The sequence below is a fragment of the Diorhabda sublineata genome, chromosome 2 (genome assembly GCF_026230105.1).
Source record: "Diorhabda sublineata isolate icDioSubl1.1 chromosome 2, icDioSubl1.1, whole genome shotgun sequence".
Classification (NCBI taxonomy): Eukaryota; Metazoa; Arthropoda; class Insecta; order Coleoptera; family Chrysomelidae; genus Diorhabda; species Diorhabda sublineata.
In genome coordinates this window covers 15,299,735-15,326,024 of record NC_079475.1, presented here as the reverse complement: position 1 = coordinate 15,326,024, position 26,290 = coordinate 15,299,735, and the positions used below count along the sequence as shown (strand labels likewise).

The 26,290-nt window shown below is 32.6% G+C and overlaps 1 protein-coding gene across 4 annotated transcripts in view; it reads right to left on the bottom strand.

Annotated features, from left to right (window-relative positions):
• The window catches only part of LOC130452813 (pleckstrin homology domain-containing family G member 5), a 363,306-nt gene that overhangs the window by 211,471 nt on the left and 125,545 nt on the right, over positions 1-26,290 (bottom strand). Inside the window, exon 2 of one of the 4 annotated variants that reach the window (XM_056792272.1) lies at positions 3,313-4,061. The exons of 2 other annotated variants lie outside the window; for them this stretch is intronic. In XM_056792272.1, coding sequence (XP_056648250.1) covers positions 3,313-3,684 — 372 coding nt within the window. In that variant the 5' untranslated portion in view covers positions 3,685-4,061. Of the gene's footprint in view, positions 1-3,312; positions 11,618-26,290 lie in introns of those variants that run through there. One more of the 4 variants, XM_056792273.1, reaches the window with a different exon arrangement.

Below are 26,290 nucleotides of genomic sequence, written 5' to 3'. Positions count from 1 at the left end.
ATGATATTCAGCATTTTTAGTCTACCACCGTAATAGGTAAGATTTAAAGACAAAAGAAGAATAACCAATCGAACCAACTATAAATTTTAGTCACAATAAGTTAGTTGTTACTTTTTCTTCTTCTTCGAATCATTGTTTCAATTCTTATCAAAGGTTTTGACTGATCTATTTTATTTAAACCAATAGCTCAACGATAGATGCGTTAGAGCATTGAAATAGAATTCAAAAAAACCACAATATCGTCGATCTGTTTTATAACACATTCATGACAACAAATGTATATAAATATTTTTTTATTACGACCAAATGGCGACAAATTGGCGACGAAGCGCGTGTAAATGAAAATTCCAATAAGTCGAAAATAAATTACATAAAGCCATAACGTTCAGCTATTTATATTTTCAATAGGTGAATTGTGAGTAATGAAAATCATAGTATTGCATGCCAAATGCACATTTTAGATGATTTAGAGACGTCGTACATTATAATTTGGACTACTAACTTGTTTACATGACACGATGACAGAAAGGAGGTTTGTTATTAATTATTATTATCATTTAGTCCTAGTGCTTTCATACTCGTTAATATAATAATTATTTGAAATTTCTTAGAAGTTTTGATATGTTTATGCTACTAAATGTTCTTCATGATAGGTTCTACTGTTTTTAATTTTTTTAATAATTTTTTCAAAAAAAGATAAATGTTGACGTTTTGACTTTAACTTTTTTAGTCTTTATCAAAATATGATATTGGCACTGACAATTTGCGTATTCATATTAATCAATAGATCACCTTCATCATGAATATCAAAATAAGAATAAAATCAAAATAGAACTTTGTTCTAATAAGAAAAATTAATTTTTCCTTAGTCCTCACATCTCAAATATGTAGCAGTAATCAATTGAATTTCCGTTTCAAGAATTTTTGAATCTTAATAACTGAATTTATGTTTTTTTGATATTCAATGGTTAATGCAGTTATAATTTTTTTATCGTATCGATGACCTCTTAGTCTATTTTCTAAATACTGAGTTGTTTGCCCTATGTAGACAGCGTCACAATTAGTACAAGGCACTTGATATAAGTATAATATTTTTGTTGTTTTAGATTTTAATTTAGTGAAATATTTCGGTAATGTATTATGACCTTTATGATTTATACTAATATCATATTTATGGAAATAATTCGATAATTGTTGGGAAAGTCCTTGTATATGTAGTAAGGGAAAATGTTTTATGTTTTGATGTTTTGCTTTTGTTTTGTTTTTTGAATGATTCTAGTATCTGTTTGAATATGTTATTTATAATTTTTTCTGGATAATTAGTTTATATATGGAATGTATAATTAATTTAAAACAAAGATGATCAGAATAAAGTGATCTTAGTTTGTATTGAAAGATTCAATACTACTTCAAGGATTCGTTTGGTTCAGAAATCTACTAAAATTGAGGTTATAGAGCTATAATGCATAAATATGCATCCCAGAAACAGTTATATCAAGGAGCACCCTTTAATCTTTGTTACTGAAAAATTTCGATCGCAATGCTTCGAAAGACGTTTATAAAATCGTAACAGACGACGAATCATGGATCTATGTATGTGAATCCGAAAATAAACAACAATCGACTATTTGGGTTCTTCAAGACCAGCCAAATCCAACAAAAGTTGTTTGCGCTCGAAACATTTCGATGCAATTGGTCGCTTGGAGATGTAGCCTGTGTTCCATTAAAGCAATGTAGAACGATTATTTCTGAATGGAATTTCTGTTCGAAAATTCACAAAACCAATCGCAGAAAACGAATCATTCGCCACCACGACAATATGAGCTATCACACATCAGTTCATACAAAAAATTTTTGAACAGTTAAAACATCGATTTAATGAGGTTATCCGAGAATATTTCGAAAACAAGTAGAGACAGATCCAATTATAAATATTTTTTTCCTATTGTCTACCTTAACATCTATGTAGCAACCCTCGTATGAAACTAATATATATATAAAAGATGGGAGCTCATAAACCAGAATCTACTACCAAGAAATCCTACTATTTCATATTGTTCAAAACGTAACAAAAGATGAATTTATGGAACTATAATTATTGAAAATGATTATTTTGGAGAAATAGGTCATGTCTGTATAATACAATTATTATGGGACATAAAAAAAGACTTAAAATCTAGACAAATCACGAAAATCATATAAAAAGATAGAAGATGTGACAAGTTACGGAAAAGATTATATAAAGATACAAAATCAGACATAAAAAGGGCAATACCAATAGTCATAATAAAAAGACTAAAAAAAGGATACAGTACCTATAGAGATGGTACAATAAATGTGGAAGTATAGGTATACCGGTATAAGAGAATTTACTGTTTCACTATTATTCTGGAATGATAAAGTTGAGGCTATGATAAGAAGGATTATGAAGACTTTAAATAAATACGAGTGAAACTCTATGTCTCTGAAATATCTATGTCGTGGACAACAATCTACATTTTGGAAAAAAAAAATTAGCTGCCTCAATTTCAATTATTTGAAATGGATATTACACTGTGATGGTACGTGTTTGAAGATATAGAAACAAAAATAGAAAAATAAAAACAATCCACAAAATCACTGCATGTGGCATAACACCAACAATAGAAAACAAAGAAAAATCTGCCAAAGAATGATACAGAATATCACTTTATTTGAAGCAAAAGAATGGCCACCAAAAAGAAGAAACAAAATATGGTCGAAGTCTATTGTACGGGAAGGTGCCTAAAAGTGACCAGAATCGACAAAATAAGAACTGCAGGAATAGCATAGAACAGAGCACAGCAAAAATATGGTCATAATAATGTCAAAACACTGGTTGCGACAAAAAATAGTGGAATTGGAGGTTCCAGGAAGACGACGTACACATCGAACAGATACTTTGAGCATGCTATGACAGGTAGAGACCTGAGAGTGGGAAACTAGAATGAAAACCAACTGTTGTGAACAAGAACGGCAAATTCGTAAAGGAAAATGCTGAAAAAGAAGAAAATTTTCCTTTTACGACAAAAGAGTACTGTTATTTACACCAAATCACAGGAGTTGGATGAAAAATGAATATAGGAATCGATAATAGTAAAATCCAGGTTGCTAATATCAGCGCTTACAATATGTGTTGAGCTACAGAATGAAGAAATAATAAACGAGCAAGAATTCAATTAGAGTTCATACTGTAATTTAATCATATTGATATTCACTGGTAATTTTATATTTTTCTGTATAAAATAAAATAACTGATATAGATAATAAGATAGTTGATAGTAAAAAACGTACCTGCATTTTTCCAACTGGCGGTGAAACAACCAAAAATATCCTCATGGTGGCTTTGAGAAAATCATCTTGTTTCAAACCTTCTTTGCAACGTGAACCGCTACCCTTACTTTTCGAAGAACTAGTAGTAGGGTTAAGCGTCTTATCACTATCTTTTTTATCACTCTTTCGAACACTTTTTTGAGATTGTTCCCCACTTGATTTACACGATGGACTAGTCTCTTTCGAGGGAACGTTTTTCGATTTTTCTTTAAAACTAAAGGCTTTCAAAATATCTGTTCTAGTGGTATTTTCTAGGCCGATGGATTTCTGTTTGACAAGTGGTTGTTTATCATTTTTTTTGTCTTTGTCGCAACTTTTTTCGCGTCGGAACATTTCGAATCGACTGGATTGTGTTAGGGAATTTTTTCGAGAGAGCGGTTCGTTTTTGGTTTGAGACGTAGCGGTTTGAAGGTCTGAAGACCCTGACGCATGTCTTTGAACTTTCCTCCTGATAGAACCGACGAATTTTCTCCACTCTTGATTACCTTCAGATGCCTGATTAGGCTCTTGATCGATGTTCAGGCTTTCCCGAGCAATTTTTATCGGTTTCGATGAAAATATTCTTACTATGTTTTGCAGGATCTTTGGTTTTCGTTGGACGAAGTTAACACATATATTTATACATGATTGTGAAAAATATCATAAAATATTATCTTATTTCACTAATTCACTATATTACAGTAAGCGTATATGCTTCTCCAAAAAGGTAACTGTAAAATTTGTAACATTTGGTTTGAATGTAATCTTTGAATAATTTCACGTTACATTAAAATTCAATATTTATTGAGTAGCCTCAACCATTAACATAAATAGGTTTACAATAAATACCTCGCTCTATGACCGAGACTCACTTGTCATACACCACTCCGATCCGATTTTGCTCCAAAGAACGGATCGGTGCGGGATCTCAAGGGATGAGCACACATGTCCTACAGGCTTCCGAGCTTTTTCCGCCCACTCTCGATTCAATTAATATAGCGAAAGGTTCTGTGGGCAAAACGTCTCAAAATTTTAGCAACTGCGATTTGGCCACGGTGGTACTTTGCTTAGAAGAGGAAGATTTCATGGAGAACAGAGGAAAAGGCATTCTGCTTCTACACTTTTACCTCATCTGTTGGATGACGAGACAAAATTTGAGCAACCCTTCTGTGGTATCAGCTACAGAGCAATGGTAAAAGCACTGGAAAATGAGGTAGATAGGAGCAAAACCAATTATTCAGAAACCCACAAGGGCTAAAACAGACTAAGACGCTTCTGGGAAACTATAACCAGAATAGATCAGCAGAATGTATTAACCTAAGTAAAAACAATCTACGAATACTAACAGGAGTTCTATCGGGGCACTGTCAGTTTAACAAATACCTGAAGACGCTAGGCCTAGCAGATAATGGTTTTGTTGCACAGATGACAGAAAACGAAACCTCTATCCACTTTCTCTCAAAGTGTGAAACACTAAGAGCACTACACCTGGGAGCGTATGAAATAGAAGACGGCAATTAAATCCATCTCACATTCTAGGCATTTTGAAAGGAGTGAATTGATCAGCTGTAAGCCACGCTCTACTAGGCTCTAATGCACCTATCAAGCGTGTAACATGCCATTCGGATTGTTACGTTTTTTTTTTTTCAAACATTTTGAATATTCCTTTGTTCACGTATTTTGGCACAGTAGTCACTTCGGATTTATATATTCTAACATTGGATTTTTTGAAGGAATGAATTTCTTATTAACCTGCCATTTCAGTCAAAGAATCCAATAAAACCTCGGAATGTATTCTAAATTGTCCTCTACCTATCTACACATCTACACATCAAAATAAATTTTAGTAGATTTGTGGTGATTTTATTCTTTATATTCGCTGGTAAGTTTTACTCTCCTTTTTTTACTATTCTATTCGTTCTGTTCTCCAATTGAACAGAAAATACGAATTTTCGTGAGCATAATAATAAAAAAAATCAGAAGTGACTACTGTGCAACAGTACGTGAACAAAGGAATGTTTATAATGTTTGAAGAAAAACGTTACAAGCCGAATGGCAGCTCTTATTGTTGGAACCGCAACTCTAAATTCGATTTACAGTTGATAATCTTCATATGGAAAACATTGTTTGCCACATATACCTAACGATTTCCAGAAGGGATGGATAGTGAGAATCAAACGAAAAAATGTTGGAAATGTTCAATACATAACACTTGATGAACATGCATATCATTTTATATTTCTAGTACGCAGTTCACAACGCAGTTTTTTCCGTTGTACAAAATTAGTAAGAGCAATTAAGAACTACGCACAATTATATCAAACAGGCATAGCACTAAATCTTCACCTGTAGTTCTTAAATCAGTCAATATTTGCGGGTTAATGTTGCATCACAATAATGCTGATAATAGCTGACAATTTTTACGTATTGAACATCTACACTACTAGCTTAATTTGATCATGTGTGATTTTTGGTTTTTCTTTAACCTAAGGGACCTTTACGTGGACGATTACTCACGTCGGAAAATGAAAGAAATCAGGGAAGTCATCAATTTTTTGTGATAACTTCAGAATATGACTGGATTCAAACGTTTTGAAGCTTCGGTTACAAAAGTTCATTGATTTAGGTGGTGATTACTTAAAATAAAATCTTATTTCTAAAAAGAGTAGTTTTTTCGAATCTTGTAATCTTGATTATCACAGTAGGGGCCCCAATCACAAGAAACAACAGAGCTTATTAATTTTTACGGCACAAAAAAAAGATATGTAATTATTATAGATCTTTTTCAATTCACTTTGCGCAAAACAGGAGGAGATTGCCTAAAGGCGTAAAAGAGAAATAACGATAGCCACTGTGATATTTGAAGAAATTCAATATAACATTTCGTATGAAATGTGTAGCTTAAATAATCATTATGGAACATTCAATATTATAATCATAGATAGTAACGTAATGATCATTATTATGAATGATCCATAACAGGGCACATCAGTTCGTTTTCCAATTTCATGAATAAATAGTTGAATCACTCCGAAATATAACCGAATCAAGCTTTTGTAATGTATATATTAAATATAAATTATTAATGCGGAAATCAAATTGCGTCATAAATTCCATAGCGATTTTCTATTACAATCGTTATAAACTGAAATATTTATTTGATTAAAAAAATTATTTATGCTGCAACGGTAGGCAACCTCCAGCACGTCCCACAAAACCTTTAGAAACTACATATGTACAATGTGTACTTTTTGTGATATCAGAAATTTTTAACTGACATTTTGTTTTGTTTAAATTGATACGATATTTTTAACACATAATTCACTATAAAAATTGAGACAAAAACTTTTCTAATGCAGTGACTGATTATGTCAAAAAAGGGTGAACAGTTATGGTAAAATCGAGCACCTACATCACACATTTAATACGTGGGTGGTTCATATAAACCGGAACTTTTCAATAAACGCGCGAAAGTGGCTGCTCTGCACTGCACTGCACTTTCTATCGTACTAATGAATGCACTTCATCTGTTCAACTGCATGCTAGATTATGGAATATTCATTTTGACACGACGACTCCAAATAAATATTTATCTAACTAGTAATAATCAAATCAAAGAGCACATATCTCGAAAACCCAGTGTGATTGGAGAGAATAAAATAATCGAGTACAATGAAACAAACAAATATTTGCAATAAAAAATTGAGGTTTCAATTTGAAAAAATTTTAATGACGTGGATAAATAATGTCATCATGACAATAATAACAAACTGCTGCACAACTGTGCAGTAGTTTTTTGTATTTTTGCAAGGGACCGGCGCAAGATCGGAAATAAGTTTTTTCGAACAATACCGTTTGTTGTACCTGCGCTTGTAGTGCTGAGTCAGTTGTTTATCTTTCGTGGTTGTGTAGTTGCTTAAATTCTATTATTATCAATTTAACAGTAGAAATTGGCGCCATTAGACACAAATACTCGCCAGATGTTATTGAAACTTACAGAAGTCAACCATATCTTTGTTAAATCAAAAACAAAGAATACTATGATCGAGACAAAAGGGAACTTGATTATTTATAAATAACGCATAGAACAATTGAACCAGATGCGAAATAAACGAAAGTTGTAAAGGAATTAATATTTCAAATAGAATGTTAGAAGGAAAAGAATATTAACCATCTTCAAAAATTGAAGCATCTGGTGACTCTTACTCCACTAAATTGTTCTATCACTATTTACTGAATTTCGTTCAAGATCAATGAACTTCAAAGAAATCTTCAACGAACTTAGATGGTAATGATGAAAATAATTCATGAGCAGATAAAAAATGTCCCATATCACTTTCCTTCTTTCATCATACTCATTGCAAGTACTCCAAGATAGATTTTCTTGTCCATTCGGAGATCGTTTCTTAATTCTTCTGGTTCAAGTTTCAATTCCTCTAGTACCAACGCCCTTATTTTTCACTATTTTTGTATCATTTTGTCAATTAAAATCGTCAATCGAAGCAGAGTAAACTATACAAGTAACTTGTCCAGTAAACCGTAGCGTGCAAAGCTTAAATATGCGGAAATATATACCAAAGCGAAAATATTTATTCTATTAGACAGCAGAGCAGCCCATTAAGCATTCGATTCTGTAAAATTGAACCAAAGCTAATAGCAAACAACAAATTTACTCTAATGTGGATCACAAGCAAGTGCACGGTAATGAACAAGCTTATCACCTGGCTAAAAAAGCCTGGACAGCTTCTTTTCGAGTACCACAACCTGTTATAGGTATACTACAAAATCATGATCATAAAAAAGTGGGAAAACAAGAGAAAATTAGAAACATTAAGACCTCAGGTCTGAAACAATGGAAGAGATGTCTTTGTTATTCTACTATATGGACACAAAAAGACCATTCATTAGCTAAGACGACTCAAGTAGTACGTACTGGTATGCTCACTATCCAGAAATCATCACAACGAAGATACCCCAATTACTGTTTTGGTCAAGGAAATAGCCGGCCACCTCTTATGAGTACATAGCCCCTAGTCGTTGCTAGCCAACTATTAATAGTACAGACTAGATGAATATTAGCGTCGATTCACGCCCAGCTCATCTGATTTAATAGTAAATTGAGTGGATTTCAATATGAATACGGTGATTTCCATTACGTTATTAATTATTGCTTGTTTCATAAATAGTTTCTGTTTTGGTTAACCATGTGAACTAAAATCTGGAATCTGAAAGTAGATACGAGATCCTGTCTTTTAAGTATAGTTATCCACTGAAGTATTTCCTGAACTAATTGTACGTGTTTGCTTCGAGACAAGGTCATCTAATTCAAATAATGACATGTTTTTGTACAAATACAAACGTATGGCTTACAAGACAGAAATTTATGCACGTCATCAATAAAGTATTCGTTTTAAACTATACGTTTTATATGATCTCAAATGGTTCTGATCAGTCTGTTTCTAATATTGCATTCCATCATTCAAGCAAATGTGTTGTTGATTATCTAAATTTCCAAATAAATAAACACAAATCGAGTTTTATTTATTTATATTTATATTATAACAAAGCTAAGCTGTTCTGAAGTTAGTTTAGTTTGAAAACTTTACAGCACATATGGGCAACCACCGGCCCGCGGGCCGGATCCGGCCCCGTGTAAGATATGATCCGGCCCGCGAGACATTTTGGAAAAACCCAATTAAAAAAATATTACACTAAACTAAGTACTTATACTTCGTACTAGTACATATACTTATACTAGTACATATCTTTAAAAGAAAACACTTGTTTGTGCTTTTTATCTTATCCGGCACCGGATATGATATGAATAGACTATAAAAATGTGGAGTCATCAATAGACTAATGAATCCCATAGCCTACACAAGTTTCCTTGTGTTTTCTTAGTTTACTCACGGGAGTAACGGTGAGGCGGCAAACATCAAAACCTTCGATGTTTGCCGCCTCACTCTTTGATAATCACCGCCACTCGGCTTGCTCGATCAAATTCTTTGAAGTTTGCCGCCTCACGGGCTACACTTCAAAAGATTTTATTTATTGCTTCTCGATTATTCTAAACTAGTTTATTCCAGATTTGTTCCTTCATTTTGTCTATATAAGCGATATCCTAGCGAACGGCTAGAACCGTCAACTTGCTTTGTGAATTTGTGTACATCTTGAGTGGTTACTAACTATAGTTTGTTATTAAGTTTATTGAACGAAAAATAAAAATATCGATGTCTGGTGGAAAGAAACGAAAAGTAGATACAAAGGGTCGTCAGTTTCAAGAAAAATTGAATGAAGAATTATTTTTTATCTTGCACAATGGTAAGCCTAGTTGTTTGCTTTGTAATGAATCCATTTCAGTAATGAAAGAATTCAATATAAAGAGGCATTACTCAACTAAGCATGATACACAGCACTCACTGACAGGACAATTAAGAACAGACAAAATCCAGAAGCTTAGAGCAAATATTGAAAAACAGCAACAAATGTTTCATAAACAAAGAACACAACTTGATAATGTTGTGAAACCTAGTTTTATAGTTAGCTCAAAATTGGCAAAGGCATTAAAACCATTTACCGAAGGAGAATTTATCAAGGAGTGTATGTTAGAAGTTGCGGTGTTTTGTGTCCTGAAAAGAAAAATGAATTTGAAAAAATTAGTTTGTCAAGACGAACTGTTGTTCGACGTATAGAAATGATGGCTAATGATATAAAAACAACATTGACTGACCGTATGGCTGGTTTTGAATCATTTTCCATAGCATTAGACGATGGCACCGATTTGTCTAACACAGCTCAACTGGCTATATTTATTCGAGGTATTGATAAGGAGTTTACTGTTACTGAGGAATTGCTAGCTTTACAGCCGCTAAAAGCAACCACTACAGGAGAGGATATTTTTAATGAAGTTCAAAAGGTACTCACAAGTTTTGGCCTGCCATGGTCAAAATTAATTGGAGTATGCACTGATGTGGTGCGTGCACATTCTATAGTCGGCTTACGAAAAGGTTTCATCGGAATTTTGAATGTAAAAGCAACAGAATTAAATGTGCAAAAAGATGATTTGATAGTCCTTCATTGCATTATCCACCAACAGAACTTGTGTTCTAAGTCCATTCGACTCCACAATGTTATGAATGTAGTAGTTAAAACCATCAATTTTATTCGATCCCGAGGGCTTAACCATCGTCAGTTCAAGACGTTTTTGAATGAAATATCAGCTGAATATAACGACGTAACATATTATTGTAGAGTCAGATGGATGAGCAAAGGAAAAATGTTGAAAGAGTTTTACGAGCTTAGAAATGAGATAGCAGACTTTATGAAAATAAAAGATAAGCCACTATCTGAATTGAGTGACCCAAAATGGATATGTGATTTAGCATTTCTGGTCGAACTTACAGGCTATTTGAATGTTTCAATTTATTTGCTACTCCTACAAAATGTAATGTATAAAATGCTCCAATACACTTACAAATGGAGTTAATCGAGATTCTCCCTCCTAAAATCCAAATTTGAAGACGTAGAGTTGAGCGATTTCTACAAAAAATACCTAGAAGAAGACAATTTTCCGCAGCTTAGAAAATTCGCAAGAAGATTGATTTCTGCGTTTGGCAGTACTTATAAATGCGAACAGTTCTTTTCATTGATGAAAGTTAATAAATCAACACATCGTACAAGACTGACTGACAATAATTTGGAAAATTCTTTACGTCTTTGTATCAGTGGAATTCATCCAAATATCGATGGATTAGTTTCCCAAATTCAAGCTCAAGTGTCTCATTGATTTCAGTGTATTTATCTTTTGTAGTTTGTAACAATTGCAAATGTAACTATTTAATTATAATGTTGTACCATTTTTTAAAATTTCATTTTGTTATTTTAATAAATACAATAATAACATTGTCAATATACACATACATGTCAATAATAAATACATAATACAATAATAACATTGTCGTATTATTTCATGTCTAATATCTATCGCAAAAAAATATTATCACTACTTTAAAATGCACTAAGTACTTTTAAACGCGGCCCGCGAACGTTTTGCACGCTAAAGTTTGGCCCTCAGCATGTCAAAGGTTGCCCATACCTGCTTTACAGCATACTCAAGGAATTTGGCAGGAATAACAAATTTTTCCTCTTATGAACAATCTAGCAGGGCTATTGGACTAATTCTGTTCTGTTCATTTGAATTAGCAGAGATGAAATATTTGAAGAAAGAAAAGAAAGGAAGAAAATATTAGACTAGTTCAATAGAACTGAATATTTTAAGGTACTACCATAAAAATGGGAATAGATCAGAATACTTTATTTAGAAAAATCTGCATATATAGATATTCATCAGATGTTGTAGTAAGGTTTTGCTGTCTGAAAGAAACTAAAACTGGCGGAAAGACACGACTGTAGATTCGATAAGTAAGAAAAGGAAACTTTTGATATTCCTGCCGAGTACAAGGCACTACAGAATTTTGAGGCTCAACATAGAAAGCATATTATCTAGAGCAGAAAGTCTGTCAAACGTGGTATACGAATATTTATAAAAAAAAATCAGTCACTAGAAATAAAGCTAGCGAGTGAATAAAAAAGATTTTTGAAGCTAAAATGAATCATTACAACGTGAAAGGTTGTTAAAATAATATGTTGATAAATTTTATACGTCTTTTAAGTATGTACCGGTGTATTAAACCAGTTTTCTTCTTTTTTGATTAGTTTGATAATGTAGAGGGCATTAATTAAAGGAATATTTCGTTAGAACACTTGTTTTCCTTATCTATTTATGGTTTCCTTCACGAGTTTCAAGTTTGATCTATTAGTAAAAAGTTTTTCTGCACAACTATTTCAATTTTTCTGTCTTCGATAGAAATTTTAACTCATAGTGTATAATTGTAAAACATATTACACGGACTGAAAGCAAATAATAGTTGTAAAACTAGTGGGATAAAAATATTTGATGGTGACTGATGGCTCATATGGGAAATTTTGGAAAAATTTCATATACTACGTGGTGGGAAATAGAAAACTTCAGAATATTCCATAATCTCTTTTTTGATGAGAGATGATATATCAATATGAAATGTACACGATGAAATATAATGCATATTATGCAATAAAAATTCCGTTCTCCAGACACAACTCGATTCGATTCTGAATGAGGTTCAACTTAATTTGAATACACAGAATGAGAGTTTGGTGAGTGTAAGTGATAACAGCGGCGGTATCACATATATTTTAACGGGATAATGAGTGAAGCAATATTCATATACTTATATTACATATATTAATATATTATATACTTAAATTCAATAATAATTATGGAATAAGTTCGAAATCTTCCGGGAATATAGAAATTTGTAAGAATAATATGACAATAATTGCTACTTAAGTTTTGAGGTACGGAAAAACTGATGTGAATATGTCAAATCTGACATAGATGGAACAACACTTTCTTCTAAATCAAATACGGCCGTTTTTGCTTGATTACTTTGCTTAAACGTTGCAATAAGTTCGCATAATACTCGCCGTTGATAGTTTTTACTTTTTCAAGATAGATCACGAAAATTATCCCGAGTGCATCCCAAAATACTGATGCGATGACCTTGCTTGTAGATGGAACGGTCTTTTGTTTCGGGTTTGGAGTGATGGATCCACCACCATCCATGGTTATGGAACAGTGCTTTATTTCTGTGAAACATTGCCAAACAATGGAAACATATTCATGTCGCTGTTTTTGTTCCATAGTGAGCAAATACGGCAACTATTTTGCGTACAGCTTTGTCATATCAAAATCAAGGATCATACATTATATAAGTTAATATGCGATGAACTGCACTTTTTAAATGCCTACTATGTCTTCTAGCTCGCGCGCTTTCAGTCGAAGATCGTCTAGTACCGGTTTGAGGATTTTTGGAGTCGTCACTTTATTAGGTCTACTAATGCGATGCTGGTCGCAGGTGTAAACTCTGCTACCCAATATTTTACAATTGATAACGAAGGAGCACTCTCAACCAGAGTAGAACCTTGTATTTTATCACATAACGATGACCAATGTTGTCCATGTTCTCAAATTCACTGAAAACGTTTACTATTGATGGCTGGCAAACAAATTCTAAATAACGTGGCGTCTTCAAACTTGAAACATAAGTTGTATAGATTGTTTACTTTCTCATACGGTGGTATTTTTCAAGCACCTACCGCGATCTCTAGGTAAGGCCAGGTACTACTGGGATCTACACTGAGCAAAACACTCCATAGTGGTAGAATACCGACAAAACCACATTTTTGGAAGGAAATTTCACGCTTCTCTTCAAGGAGCAATTTCACAATGAAACTGGAAATAAAAATATCTAAAATCGAGTAAATCAGTTCACAAACTACACAAAAATGGAAACCGCATAATATGACACCGTTCCATACCCACAGATCAAAATAAATTGCGAGGTCACCGTTTTTCTACATATGAAGAAGCGGGTAATGAAGTACCTCAATGGAGAATTGGTTTAAACTCATGAAAAAGTGTATTGATGCCAATGGAGATAATTTTGAAAAAAAATAAAGCTATATTCAATAATAAATATTTGTTTGCGTTTGTCTATTTCAAAATTCAAATAGCAACCCTCGCAAGTTAAAGGAAACTGAATTTCAATCAAAAATTTCTTCCTGAAAAGGAAAATATTCTAATTTCCACGTTTAAAGTATGATTTCCGATAAACTATCTAAGGTTTTTGACGTTTTTCATTAGAGAATTGGTAGCGCTCACACCAATTCACGGTTATATGTGGCATTATATTTCTTTTCCGAAAGCATCGACGACAAATTTCTCACAGAGTTTTATCCAGTAGTGCAATTTTTCGTAGCTCCTTTTTGAAAAATTTTATGAAATAGCTTTTTGTTTGAAGTAATCCAATGAATTGTGACATTCTTTCGCAAGAAAGTAATTTTGTGGATAGTCTAAAGTGGAAGTTGACATTATGGTCCGAAACTTTGAGGATCGCTTTATATAGTTGTCTACTAATAGTTTATTGATAATGAAATGATTTTGGGACTCTAACCATGAATATACCCAAATATGTGATAAACAGATTATTGTCTATCACTTATTTATAGTTGAAAATTAGTTCTAACATATTACTTTGAATTAAAAAAAATCTGGAAGTACATTTTCACTGGTGCTCATATAAAATTACAAGTAAGTTTCCAAGCAATTCACAAAATTTACAACATTTGTGTGTATTTTGTGCGTAAATGACGGGTTTTGAGTTTTTTGAACAGCATTAGTTTCAACTGTTTCGTTCATATTTATCAAACATGGGTGAATACAGAGACTGAAGGTAAACCAGTCTCTGAAGACGATAACTCGGTTATCGAAACGCGAATCAGACAGTATAATTGTTAGTGTTGGTGTAGTGGTGGTGTAAACAGTGTATTCAGTAAGAATATCGCTCACGGTTACAGAAATTCCAACTTACAAGGACAAGGACAAAATTAAAGCTTTAGGAGGACTTAACACGTTTCATTAGATGAAGATAGCTTTAGTCAGAATCCCAGTCATTTTCAACCAGTTTCAAATATACTTTACCCACCCCTCGCCTACTCTAAGCAGAAAAATCCATAGTAGAAAAAAAGACGAGAATGCCAAGCTTCCGCAATAAAACTGGAAATAATAATGTCAAAAATCGAACAAATAAGTTCAAAAACTACGCAAAAACTTATGACAAAAGCATTTGTTGATCCCACAGCGGATATTTAGATAATTTGTTACATTATTCTATTGAACTGGCGATCGAAAGTGGCGCCATTTATGGAAAATTGCCGTACCGATCATTCTTCTTCCATACATACATCCTCCACGTAAAAACCTTCGTGGGCTCATGCACAACAAATTTTCTCGACTATCACATAGACAGCGATTTTATAAAGGACATACGGACTTACTGGCTCACACCTTCATTTTTTATCAATATTATGATAATTAACTTTTTGAAAGTTATTCATTCTCTATTATTTCTATGGTTTTTTGTATATAGATATATGTGATCCTGATTTTGTAGAACGTAGGTGTTGATCTCGATAGTTATGACGCACTATTTAAATAAATTGATATAATCACAAAGCAATTCATCGATGTTGAATATCTTACAATTCAAACTGAAAGTGCAGAAATGGAGAACGGTAATTTGAAAGACAAGTTCATTGCGATTAATTGTCGAAATAATTGATTTGGATTGAAAATAACTGAAATTAGATTAAAAATGAGAGAAATTTATTATATTGGCGCCACTGTCATTTTAATGAATTCCATATATTGCCGTGACAGTTCAAGCTGATGGCAACAGCACATTCCCACTTTTGAATTTTCCTGCCAAAACTGCCACGTCGATAAATTTCTTCATCATTTTCTTGACTGAGAGTACGGTTCCGTTGCTAAGTTGTGGTGGATTCATGTATGATGGGTACACCAATTCTCGACAGATGGTTCACTGCTATTCCAATTGATTTCATATATTACCGTGACAGTTAAAGCTGATTTGAATTGGAACGTAAAAGGCAAACGAATTTACAATGAAAATTTGCGTCGTTGATTCATGCTAAACATCATCAGATGATCAAATGCATAGTTTACGATTCGATTAAGGAAATACAAACATTCTTTTATATATATATATAGATTATTCAGTGAATTCAAATTCTGATATTTATCTAATAAGGCTAATAAAGAGACAGAGAGAGAGAGAAAGCTTGTAAAAACTAAAAAACAAACATAAAAATAATTAAATAAAGGTACAAATAAGATAAAATTTCAATATACCCAATTAAAGCACAATTAGTAACAAAATTATAGGTAATAATAATAGGTAACAATAAGTAGTTCATCCATAAGTCCATGACCAAATTGAATATTATTAGAATAGAAGTCGTTTACAATGTAGAAGGCACTTTCCAATAGATATGCCCCCAAATTATTGCGAAATATGAGAAAAGATAATATCGATTTAATTTCAATTGGCAAGTGATTGTGCATTTTCTTTTGCATTGTAAAATATTGAGCGCTTAACTAATTCTGAGCGTGGAGTAGATAGGTAAAGACCATGCTCCGAGTTCCTAAGTGGATATCCGTGTAACGTTAAGACTGCTAAGGGGGTGGATAAGTTCAGTTCTTGGGAAACTGATCTCAGCGTAAAAAAGACTGCAATGCATTTTTTTATTTTCGATATGTTAAAACAGAGAATACTAGAATCGCACCGTGATTTAAGGATGATTAGGTCTAAGAAAAACTAGTATCGTCTGCAAATTTGACCATTGATGTCTAGATAGGTGATGTCGTTTATAAACAGAAGAAACAAAATAAGGCTTAGTACTGAGCCTTGAGGCACTCCACATTCTATTAGCTTGCAAAAAGACATCGTTGTATAAACCCTTACAAGCTGACTTTTGTTGGTAAGGTATGGATTGAACCATACGAAAGGTGTTCCTCTGAAATCGTAGTACTGCCATTTATTAATTGAAATATCATAATTAACACAATCAAAAGCCTTAGAAATATCACAGAAGTTGTTGCAGTGGAGTAATGGCTGTTTAAGAGTCTATTGAGGTTTGCAAATCAATAACTTTCACACTCATTGTTTGAAAAATCGTCATCAGCACGTTATCAAAGTATTTCATTTTATTTGTGTTATCGATTACTACGCATTTCGACAATTAAAAAAAGAACAGTAACAAGCGTTCGTAATTGGAAATTTGAGCATGTTTGTGAACACAGAAATTGAGTTAATTAGAAAAAATAGCACAATGAGAAACTGTCCCATTATTCAGACGAACCGTGGCTGTTGCACACGTTCTCTTTTTTTTGTATCATATATCTATGTAGTTATAACATGCAAAGGAATTTAATAAATGGAAATGCAGTAATATTAATTTCCAGCAAAATCTATTAATATAATGAAGAATAATGTAGTAATATCGAAGTCAAACATTTATAAAGTGTGTTTTAAAAAAAAGTTTTAAATTAACTTAAACTGCTAATTCTTCTGTGTAGTAAAAGTTTTTTGAATACGAAGTAGAGAGAAGAAGTTACGGTTATTGTGAAAATACTTATGAAGTAGCTGAAGTATTCAAAGATATCTATCCAAATTACAATCAAATTATTGAAAGTTTAGTTTGATGGGATGAGCAATGTTTTTCAAAGAAAAATCTCTCCTAAATTAGCCGAGCACAGATCGTAACTAACGATGGAAAATCCTTGGATGTTAAGCAAAGTTTTCAAAAAAACTGTTATACATCCATTCCGATGACGGCACCAAAACACGATGTTGGTCAATTAAAGATACTGAAGTTGTATTAATTATAGATGGATGAGAAAACATAAGACTTTGAAAGTTAATGTTGGGAGATGTATTAACGGCAACACTGTTATTGGATGGAAATTACTTGCAAAGTCAAATAAATCATGCAATTAGTAATGCAATAGTGCATTTGGTGATAATTTTTATGACAGATTCTTTCAGCCGGATTGTAATGACTTTACTATTGCTCTTCGAAATTACTTAAATCGGGACAAATAGATTAGAAGAAGTGACAAAATATAGTAGCCAATTAGATCTCCTGATTTGTAGCCCTTAGATCATTGTAATAAAGATATTGATTGATAATTTGTTCCTAAAAATAGTATCGTGAGAAAAATATATTTGTTAATTTTGATCGTTAAGTTTTGTTGTTTTTGTTGTTTTCAATGATCTGTTTAATAAGTCATTCTGAAAGTTATAATCGAGGAATTTTCAAATTTGCAGAGATAGAGTCTTTGCGCCATATAATCCCAGCTAGCCATTTCGTTAAACGACCGATGATAGTCAGGGCGGCAACTGTCATCAGCCACATTGTCGAAGGCCAGGAAAAGCCTGTTGCATATTTATCTAGGTCTCTAACCAATTGCACCTGAACAAGACCAAATGTGCTTTCTTCCAAACTCGTGTTTCATATCTTGGGCATATCGTTGAGCATAATGAAATACTAAAGTACCCTGACAAAACCCAAGATGTCGTCGCCAATTTATTATAGCAAATTATTTGAAAAAAACGCTCGTTATAATAGCTTGAATTTGTTGAAATTAAATAGAATAATAATAATATGACAGTGATAGAATAAATGTTTGCTTGATAAAATCAGCAGTGCCATAATAACTGTAGATACAACAGAGCATTATATATGTTATTATATTAAATATGTTTCCAAAAGAAGTGGTTAGATCAAAAAAATAAGACGATATAAAAATGGATTTTGAAACATGTTTCAAGATGTGAGTTGAAGAAATTAAATTTTTTACATCGTTAGAAAACTCATTGATTATTGTGTATTATTGGAAAAGAGGAAAATTTCATTAATATTTAGTAATTTACACTGATATTCACCTCGCTCATTTAATTGAAAATTAGCTGACTTCATTTTTGCGTTTAAACATAATTAATTTTAAATGAAATTTTGGAGAATAATATGAAATGTTTGATTGTTGTTTACTAGAAAATAAATTCAAATTCAATAACGACTCGTGAATATTTCATTTAACAGAAAAACTGTGAACATTGTTCGCAGTCAGACATACAAAAAGCTTTATCGTATACTATTGTTAAATATTTTTTTCATGGTCAATACAAAATTAATCAAATTTCGAAAAGAGGAGAAAGACATCTTAGTAAATAAATCTTAAACATATGATATATATTTAGTGACAAATGTAAATAGCTCGATAGTGAGACCTAACCAAAATTATATGTTTGTATATATATATATATATATGTATATTATTCATTTTCTTGCGATTGTTATATTGTATGTTTTCTTATGACAATAAAGCTTTTTCTTTCTCTAAAAAAAAATAATTTAAAAAAAGTATTTTTCATGAGTTTATTGTTATAAACACGTACCTAATAGCAACGTGAATGTAAGTATCTGAGAGGAAAACCCACTAAAAATTGATATAACAAATATAAACTAAGTAAGATAACAATAATAGGCAGAAATTGAATAGCATTGGTATTTATTTCAATATAAGTGATAAATGGAAACAAGTTTCTGTAAATTGGAAGCACTGCATGAATAGAGTGAATGAGTCACAAATCTAAATTGGAATCATATCCAACACTGTTAAATAAATATCTAAAAAGGAGATAGCTATAAGCATATTTCCCTAAAGTGATAGAGCACTATAATTGTAGTATTTATACTGATAGTACTATGATAATAGTATTATTAGTATAAAAAATCATTACGTTTATTTTTTAAAAGAAAGTCCGACAATTACATCCCCCAAAAATAAAACGTATTAACAGCAGACTAATTACAGAGATGTTTAGAAGCTCCAGACAAGGAATATTTACTAATAAAGGTAAATTTATTAAGAAAGAACTATTTTTGAAATTTTATTTTATTTTTTCCTTGAATTGATATAGATTTTTCTAATTAGTGGGTTTTCTAGTAGATAAAAAGATTCAAATAATAATTAAAAATTCTATTTCAATTATAGTAGATTGATATTTGTACTTTTAACCAATGCATTTAAATCAATGGTCAATCGTGCAGTGGATAGTTCGATTGGAACTTAGTAGTCTCGAGCTCTAAACCCTTGAGTGGCAAGAATTTTTTGTAAAATTTTCATTCTGGTTTTTTTATTTGCAGACAGCAGTAGCTATAGGCGTAGCAGGGGCATGTTGTAGAGAGGAGTTGTGGAAGTTAAAAATCGATAAGTGAGAGCATTTAAATTCAGCTTCACTTGAGAATTTAGATAATACGAAAACAAAAAAGGCAAGAACGTTCACTGTAATGAGAGAATTTTATGAGATATATAAAAAATATGCTGCTCTTCGACCGATTGATTTGCCAGGAAAACGTTTCTTTTTAAATTACCAACACGGGAAATGTGTTGGGACAGGTAGTTGGCATCAACAAATTAGGTAGTATGGCTAAGATAATTGCAATTTTTTCAAAACTAGAAAACTCCCATCTATATAAAGATCACTGCTTCAGACGTTCTTCGGCAACAATTCAGGAAGGGATATATTAACCTTAAAGCGCCTTGGAGGATGGCAATTTACTACCTTGGCAGAAGGATACGTCGAAGAGTCTATTTAAAAATATTAACGTTGCTAGTAAAATCGTCAACTCCATTGAAAAACTACTCGAACGATCAACTATCCACATCTAAAATTAACATAACAGAAAATTTAATGACGTTCCGGGTTTAACTATACAAAATTTCACAATCAACTACAATTTTAAATAATATTATTCAACAGTTAAGAGGATACTATAGTATTATTTTAGTTTTACGAATCATAAAAATAAACATTACTTTTATTCTTTCAATTTGTGCAGTTGTACAACATGTGGAAAAAGTACTTTTATCACTCCTGAGAAAAGTTGTTGCACAATATACTATTTCACAATCAGTATGAATACTTATACATCATTCTACTAAACTTAAACTCTAAACTAGAAAAATAATTTAACGATTGATATATAAACTACCAGTAGAATATGTTCGTAATCAAACATTACATTACAGCAATCCTAAATTGGTTACAAACTGATTTGAAATCAATTCTGAACTGACCCGTGAGCCACGAACGAGTCTCTCTGATCAGCGTCAAGGCAGTAGAAACCAGAGTGGGGATGAAGTGAAAGAGTAATAGAGAAAAGATGAGAGAGGAATGAAAACGCAGAGAGGAAAATATATGCATTACGCAGCTACTCATCTAATCTTTTATCCTTGGCAAGCGTCTCATATTTGGTGAAGGTACCTAACGGGGTACAAGATATCACCTGTATATTAATTTGCCGTGCTTTATTGAATCCCGAAATACCCCCATGAGTTTCCCTACTATATAGTGCATATACAAGAAAATAATTTATTCACCAGTTATATTAATAATACATCTTCTGGACTACTATATATCCATCTAATCACTTATAACTAAGATTTTTACATACGAGGATATATTGAAGAATCCTTAGCCTACTATAGAACCAAACGAAATTTCAATGTCAAAATATTTTATTACTCAACATATTCTTCACTTAATTGGATACATTAACAGCTTTTATTACTTCCTCGTGGGAGAAAATTTACGACCTTTTCAACTTTTTTTCAAATAAGGAGAGTGATGATACTCGGACGGACCCGAATCTGGTGAGTAAGGGGGGTGTTCTGTCCTGCGAAAACAAAACACCTTTGGATAGCTTTCCGCGTCTTTTCTCTTTAATTTTTTTCCGTAGAGTGGTCAGTTATGTCGAATAGTAATTTCCAGTTATTGTTCTACCCTTATCAAAAAAATCAATCATGATTACTCCAAGGTAATACCAAAAAACTGAAGCAAGAACTTTTTCAGCAGATTTTTGACCCAAAACTTGTTAGATCTTGGAGAACCAGAGTGTCTCCATTCCATCGATTGTTGCTTGGTTTCTGCATCGTAAAAATGTACCCAAGTCTCATTCATAATAACTATTCGGTTTAAGAAGTCTACATCGTTTTCTAATCGAGCACAGATAGAACGCGATGCTTCTACCCTTGCCCGCTTTTGGTCAACATTCAAACATTTGGGGATCCATTTTGCAGGAATTTTTCTCATGTCCAAATTGACGTGAACTATATGGTGAACGCGTTCGTATGAAATATTAAGTGCTTCAGATATCCGATTTAGCCCAATTCGACGGTCTGATAAAATCATGTTTTGAACTGCATCGATATTTTCGGGGACTGACACAGAAATTGGCCTTCCCGATCGGTCGTCATCATCTTCAATGGAAAATTTACCTCTTTTGAAGCTTGCAGTCCAATTTTTAAGAGTCGCATGCGAAGGACATTGATCACCAAGGGTATTAAGCATATATTCGTAAATCTGCTTACCTCTTAACCCTTTTAAATACAGGTACTTGATGATGTTTCGATACTCCAATTTTTCGATTTTCACAATTTCGGTGGATATCTTTTTTCTTTTAATTCAGTGCGTAACTCTGGTTTACTTATTTGACGTCAAACTTTACACTGACACTTCTAATAAGTTATTGTTCGTTGCTATGGTAACGCAATATTTTGTTTATACATGAAACTTGTCTATGCTAACTAGATATCAATACATCCTCGTATAAGAAGATGATAATAATAATAAAACTTAGTGAGTGGATATAAAAAAATCTGAATATAAAATTAGAAAACGATAAAAATCATCATACAAATAACTTGGAAAAAAACACATATCTGGGAATTTTACTCGACTCATAATTGAATTGAAACGAACACATTAAAGACCTTGTCGTCAGATGTCAAAATGGATTAAATTTAACAGTTCTCTCAAACAGAGACCAGAGTTCTGACCAAGAGACTGGTCAGAGACTTTATTTTCAATCTACAGGCATGTAATAAGATCTAGGATCGATTATGGGTCCATCGCCTATGCCTCCGCTAAAAAACAGATACTAAAATGCTTCGACACCATAGCCAATCAAGCATTACGCATAATTACTGGAGCTTACAGTCTTACAGCTTACATATCTCCCATCAAAAGTTTACAAATCGAACTAGGAGAATCGTCACTAGCTAAAAGAAGACAATGTCATATGTCAGTAGTATAATGAGCAACCATGAACATCCAAACTAGCACAGTTGCAAACAGATATCGTCGACTATCCCTTTAATCAGAGAGTTTCTGAATATATCAGATATACAGTTTCCTGTTAGTCTACAATTAAATATTAATATACCTTCCCCATGACTGATAAAAACTCAGAGCATTGATACAAGTTTGAATATCTTTAACTGTAATTATAACAGACTCCTTAAATGCTTTGAGCTCCTTAAAAAATATCCATATCAATAACCCTTTTGAACTACTAATAAAAAAACTATTGCATCTAATACAAAATAACAACATAGATGAGAAATATTTGTTGGTGTCCTCTCATCAAGGAATACAAGGAAATGAAGATGCTCACAAAAACGCAAAAAACACTACGATTTGCAGTGATGTACATATGATGAAAAGTGCGGTATATAGTGACGTGAAATATTATACCAAAATGAAAATTAATCTTAAGTGGCAATCTGAGAGGTAAAGATCATTTAAAAAACTAAAACAAATAAAGGCAAAAGTTGAACAGTAGCCACGAAGATGCAGTAGTCGCCCAGAACAGAATATTTACTATGTAGAAGTAACAAACCTATATATTTAAATTGTACCTGAGAATTTACTGTAAGACATATACTTTTAGCATGTACATTATACGCGTCGCAAAGACAAAAATGTAATTTTCCAAATGACATGAACATCCCACTAGAAAAGATTTGCGACGTGGATAATATCTATGGCATCTGTTAGATACGTCCTTGATTAACGAGTTGTAATTATATTACCAAATTTATCGCTGATAACCTACAGGGTTGATGCGGAATATTTGGAAACAAAAATTTAATAGTAAGTGAAACATTGTATATTGTAAATCGTCGAAATTTTATTAAAAATACTAGAAAGTAGCTAGAAGAATTATTTGAGAAGTAAACTATAAATGATTTTATGAAACTGATAGTGAGAACAACATTTTTGTTTTTAGAATTTTTGTAAATAATCCTTTACCTATCATTTTGATTCAAATATAACTAAAACCTAAAATAACCTTCCAGGAAATTTGAGCTTGTTTGTGTCGATTCTTAGGATCAAATAACATGGAAAAACAAATTATGGAAAGAATATATGCAGCTCGATATACAAGGGCGATATGATATAAGATTGATTTTCCAGTGGTTATGAACTAATGAGTGTTCATATTGTTATTTTATGATATAATTTAATGATATTATACAGAAATATGACAAATAGATTAGTTTTAATACTCATACAAAAAACTTTTTTTGTGTAAATATGAAAAATCAATCATTTGGAAAAAAAATGAGAGAAATCTTGGAAAAGTTATCAGAATATTATGCTGAAAATGAATCAATTCGTATGTGGTTTACTACCTAACCGAGACCAACATTTACTGCAACTACTTCATAAATTATTGATAAAATTGCACTTGAGTTTGTCAAGTGATACTACTAGATTTATATATATATATATATATATATATATATATATATATATATATATATATATATATATATATATATATATATATATATATATATATTTTATTTACTTTCCGCTGCAAAGTTTTGGTCGGATCTTGATTATCGCATTAAATCCTCGTTCTTCGATAAAATCTGCACCGAATTTCATCATGAAGCATTGAATGCAATGACTCGTGTTACGAATTTATCAATGACAATTTCACTTTCCCAGTAAGGCGGCACCGTCCTCGCGTTTCCTGGGAGAATTTCGATGCGCCAAAATATTCGCAAACAACGTCCATTATCTAATGCTAACGCCGTAATAAGTGCTGCAATCGTATCGAAACGCTGCTCAATTCAAATCCTTATTTCATTAATTTCTTCTTATGCGTCGAAAATTGCCAACCAAGTCATTTGCGAGCTGCTTCGCATTGCTCTTGTGATTGAAAAGCCTAGGCACACTAACGCTACGCTCCTCACGTACAATTTGTTGTTCGTTTTCAGTCTTTTCTGCAACTCTGAGCGAATCTTTTTCCAGGTCTTCCGAAGACTCGTCTTTTTTACAACTACTCTTCTTTTGCTTGAGATAATAACGGAGCCTCATTGTTCGTCAGTTCAATCAACGTGTTTTCTGGCAAATCGTAAACGATCTGTTATAATTTGAGCCCAAAAGCTCGCGTTTCTCTAAGCTCTTGTTGAACTTGAACACCAGTGATGGCCAGATTACTCAGCGATGTGCTGACAATGAATCGGTCATCTCTCTTGGATGTGAAACTTTTTCTTCCAGAACTGCGTCTTCGATGAAATATACCAATCTATTGGTAACGACGGCATACTCTGGAAACAACATACTAACCCATTTTCAGTGCACTGGCCACATCTCGCTGACTCAGGTCCTGTCACAATAGGGTGATCGCTTGATCAGCTTTATCACTTGTTGTGTCCGTGTTCAAGAGGAATTTTTATTTGTTGTAATCGGAGATGTGTATCGGTTGACGTTTGATGGCTAGCTCTATTGTGAACCAGCACAAAGGAGGTGATTGCCGATCGAAACACGTGAGAGCAAGAAATATTACAATATTTTATATCATTTTGAAGTTAATGCTATTAGCTTTAAGATTTTACTAAGAAAAATACCATTTCGTGTTCAGTTTCTTTGCCAGTGACTTGATTGAGTCGATTTATTAGCTATCGAGTATATTTGTTCATTAGTCGATTTTGCAACAATAATCATGGACTTTATTAACATATTTGTGTATGGTAATACTTGTGAGTGCTCCACCTGTACTCATGAATTTCATTACCGCAGGTTGCATGATATTATAGAAAGAATCAGTCCCCGATTATAGGCTCGTGTTAGAACAATGATTTTTCGATACCTCCCTAATAAAACATCATCTGCGATTGTTGTTGGAGCTACTACGTCAGTTATTATATTTATAGTACCCCGAATTTATGTACCGGATACAGAAAATTTGTAGTTAATCCCAGTAGAATGTTGAGATTAGAGAAAAGCTAAAATTATTGGATTATTCCTCACAACATGGTGTGATGACGTATTCTTATGTTATTGCGGGTAAGATAGATAACACGTAAAACGAACATCAACAATACTAGTGATGTTTCGTGCAACAGAAACATATAAACACTTTTATATATCTAGCAAATTATTGATTTGGTAAATATTTGAATTGTATTAGGAGAAGTTAATCATCTACGAAGCTTTCAGTTCAAGGCTTTTCACAAGTAAGTGCTCATTTTACGACGTAAATGGGATTTTATGAAAACGCTGAATTTATTATTAGAAAAATGACTTCCTACCTTTGTTTAGATACCATTTTTTTTTCTTAAATCGGCAGCTGTGAG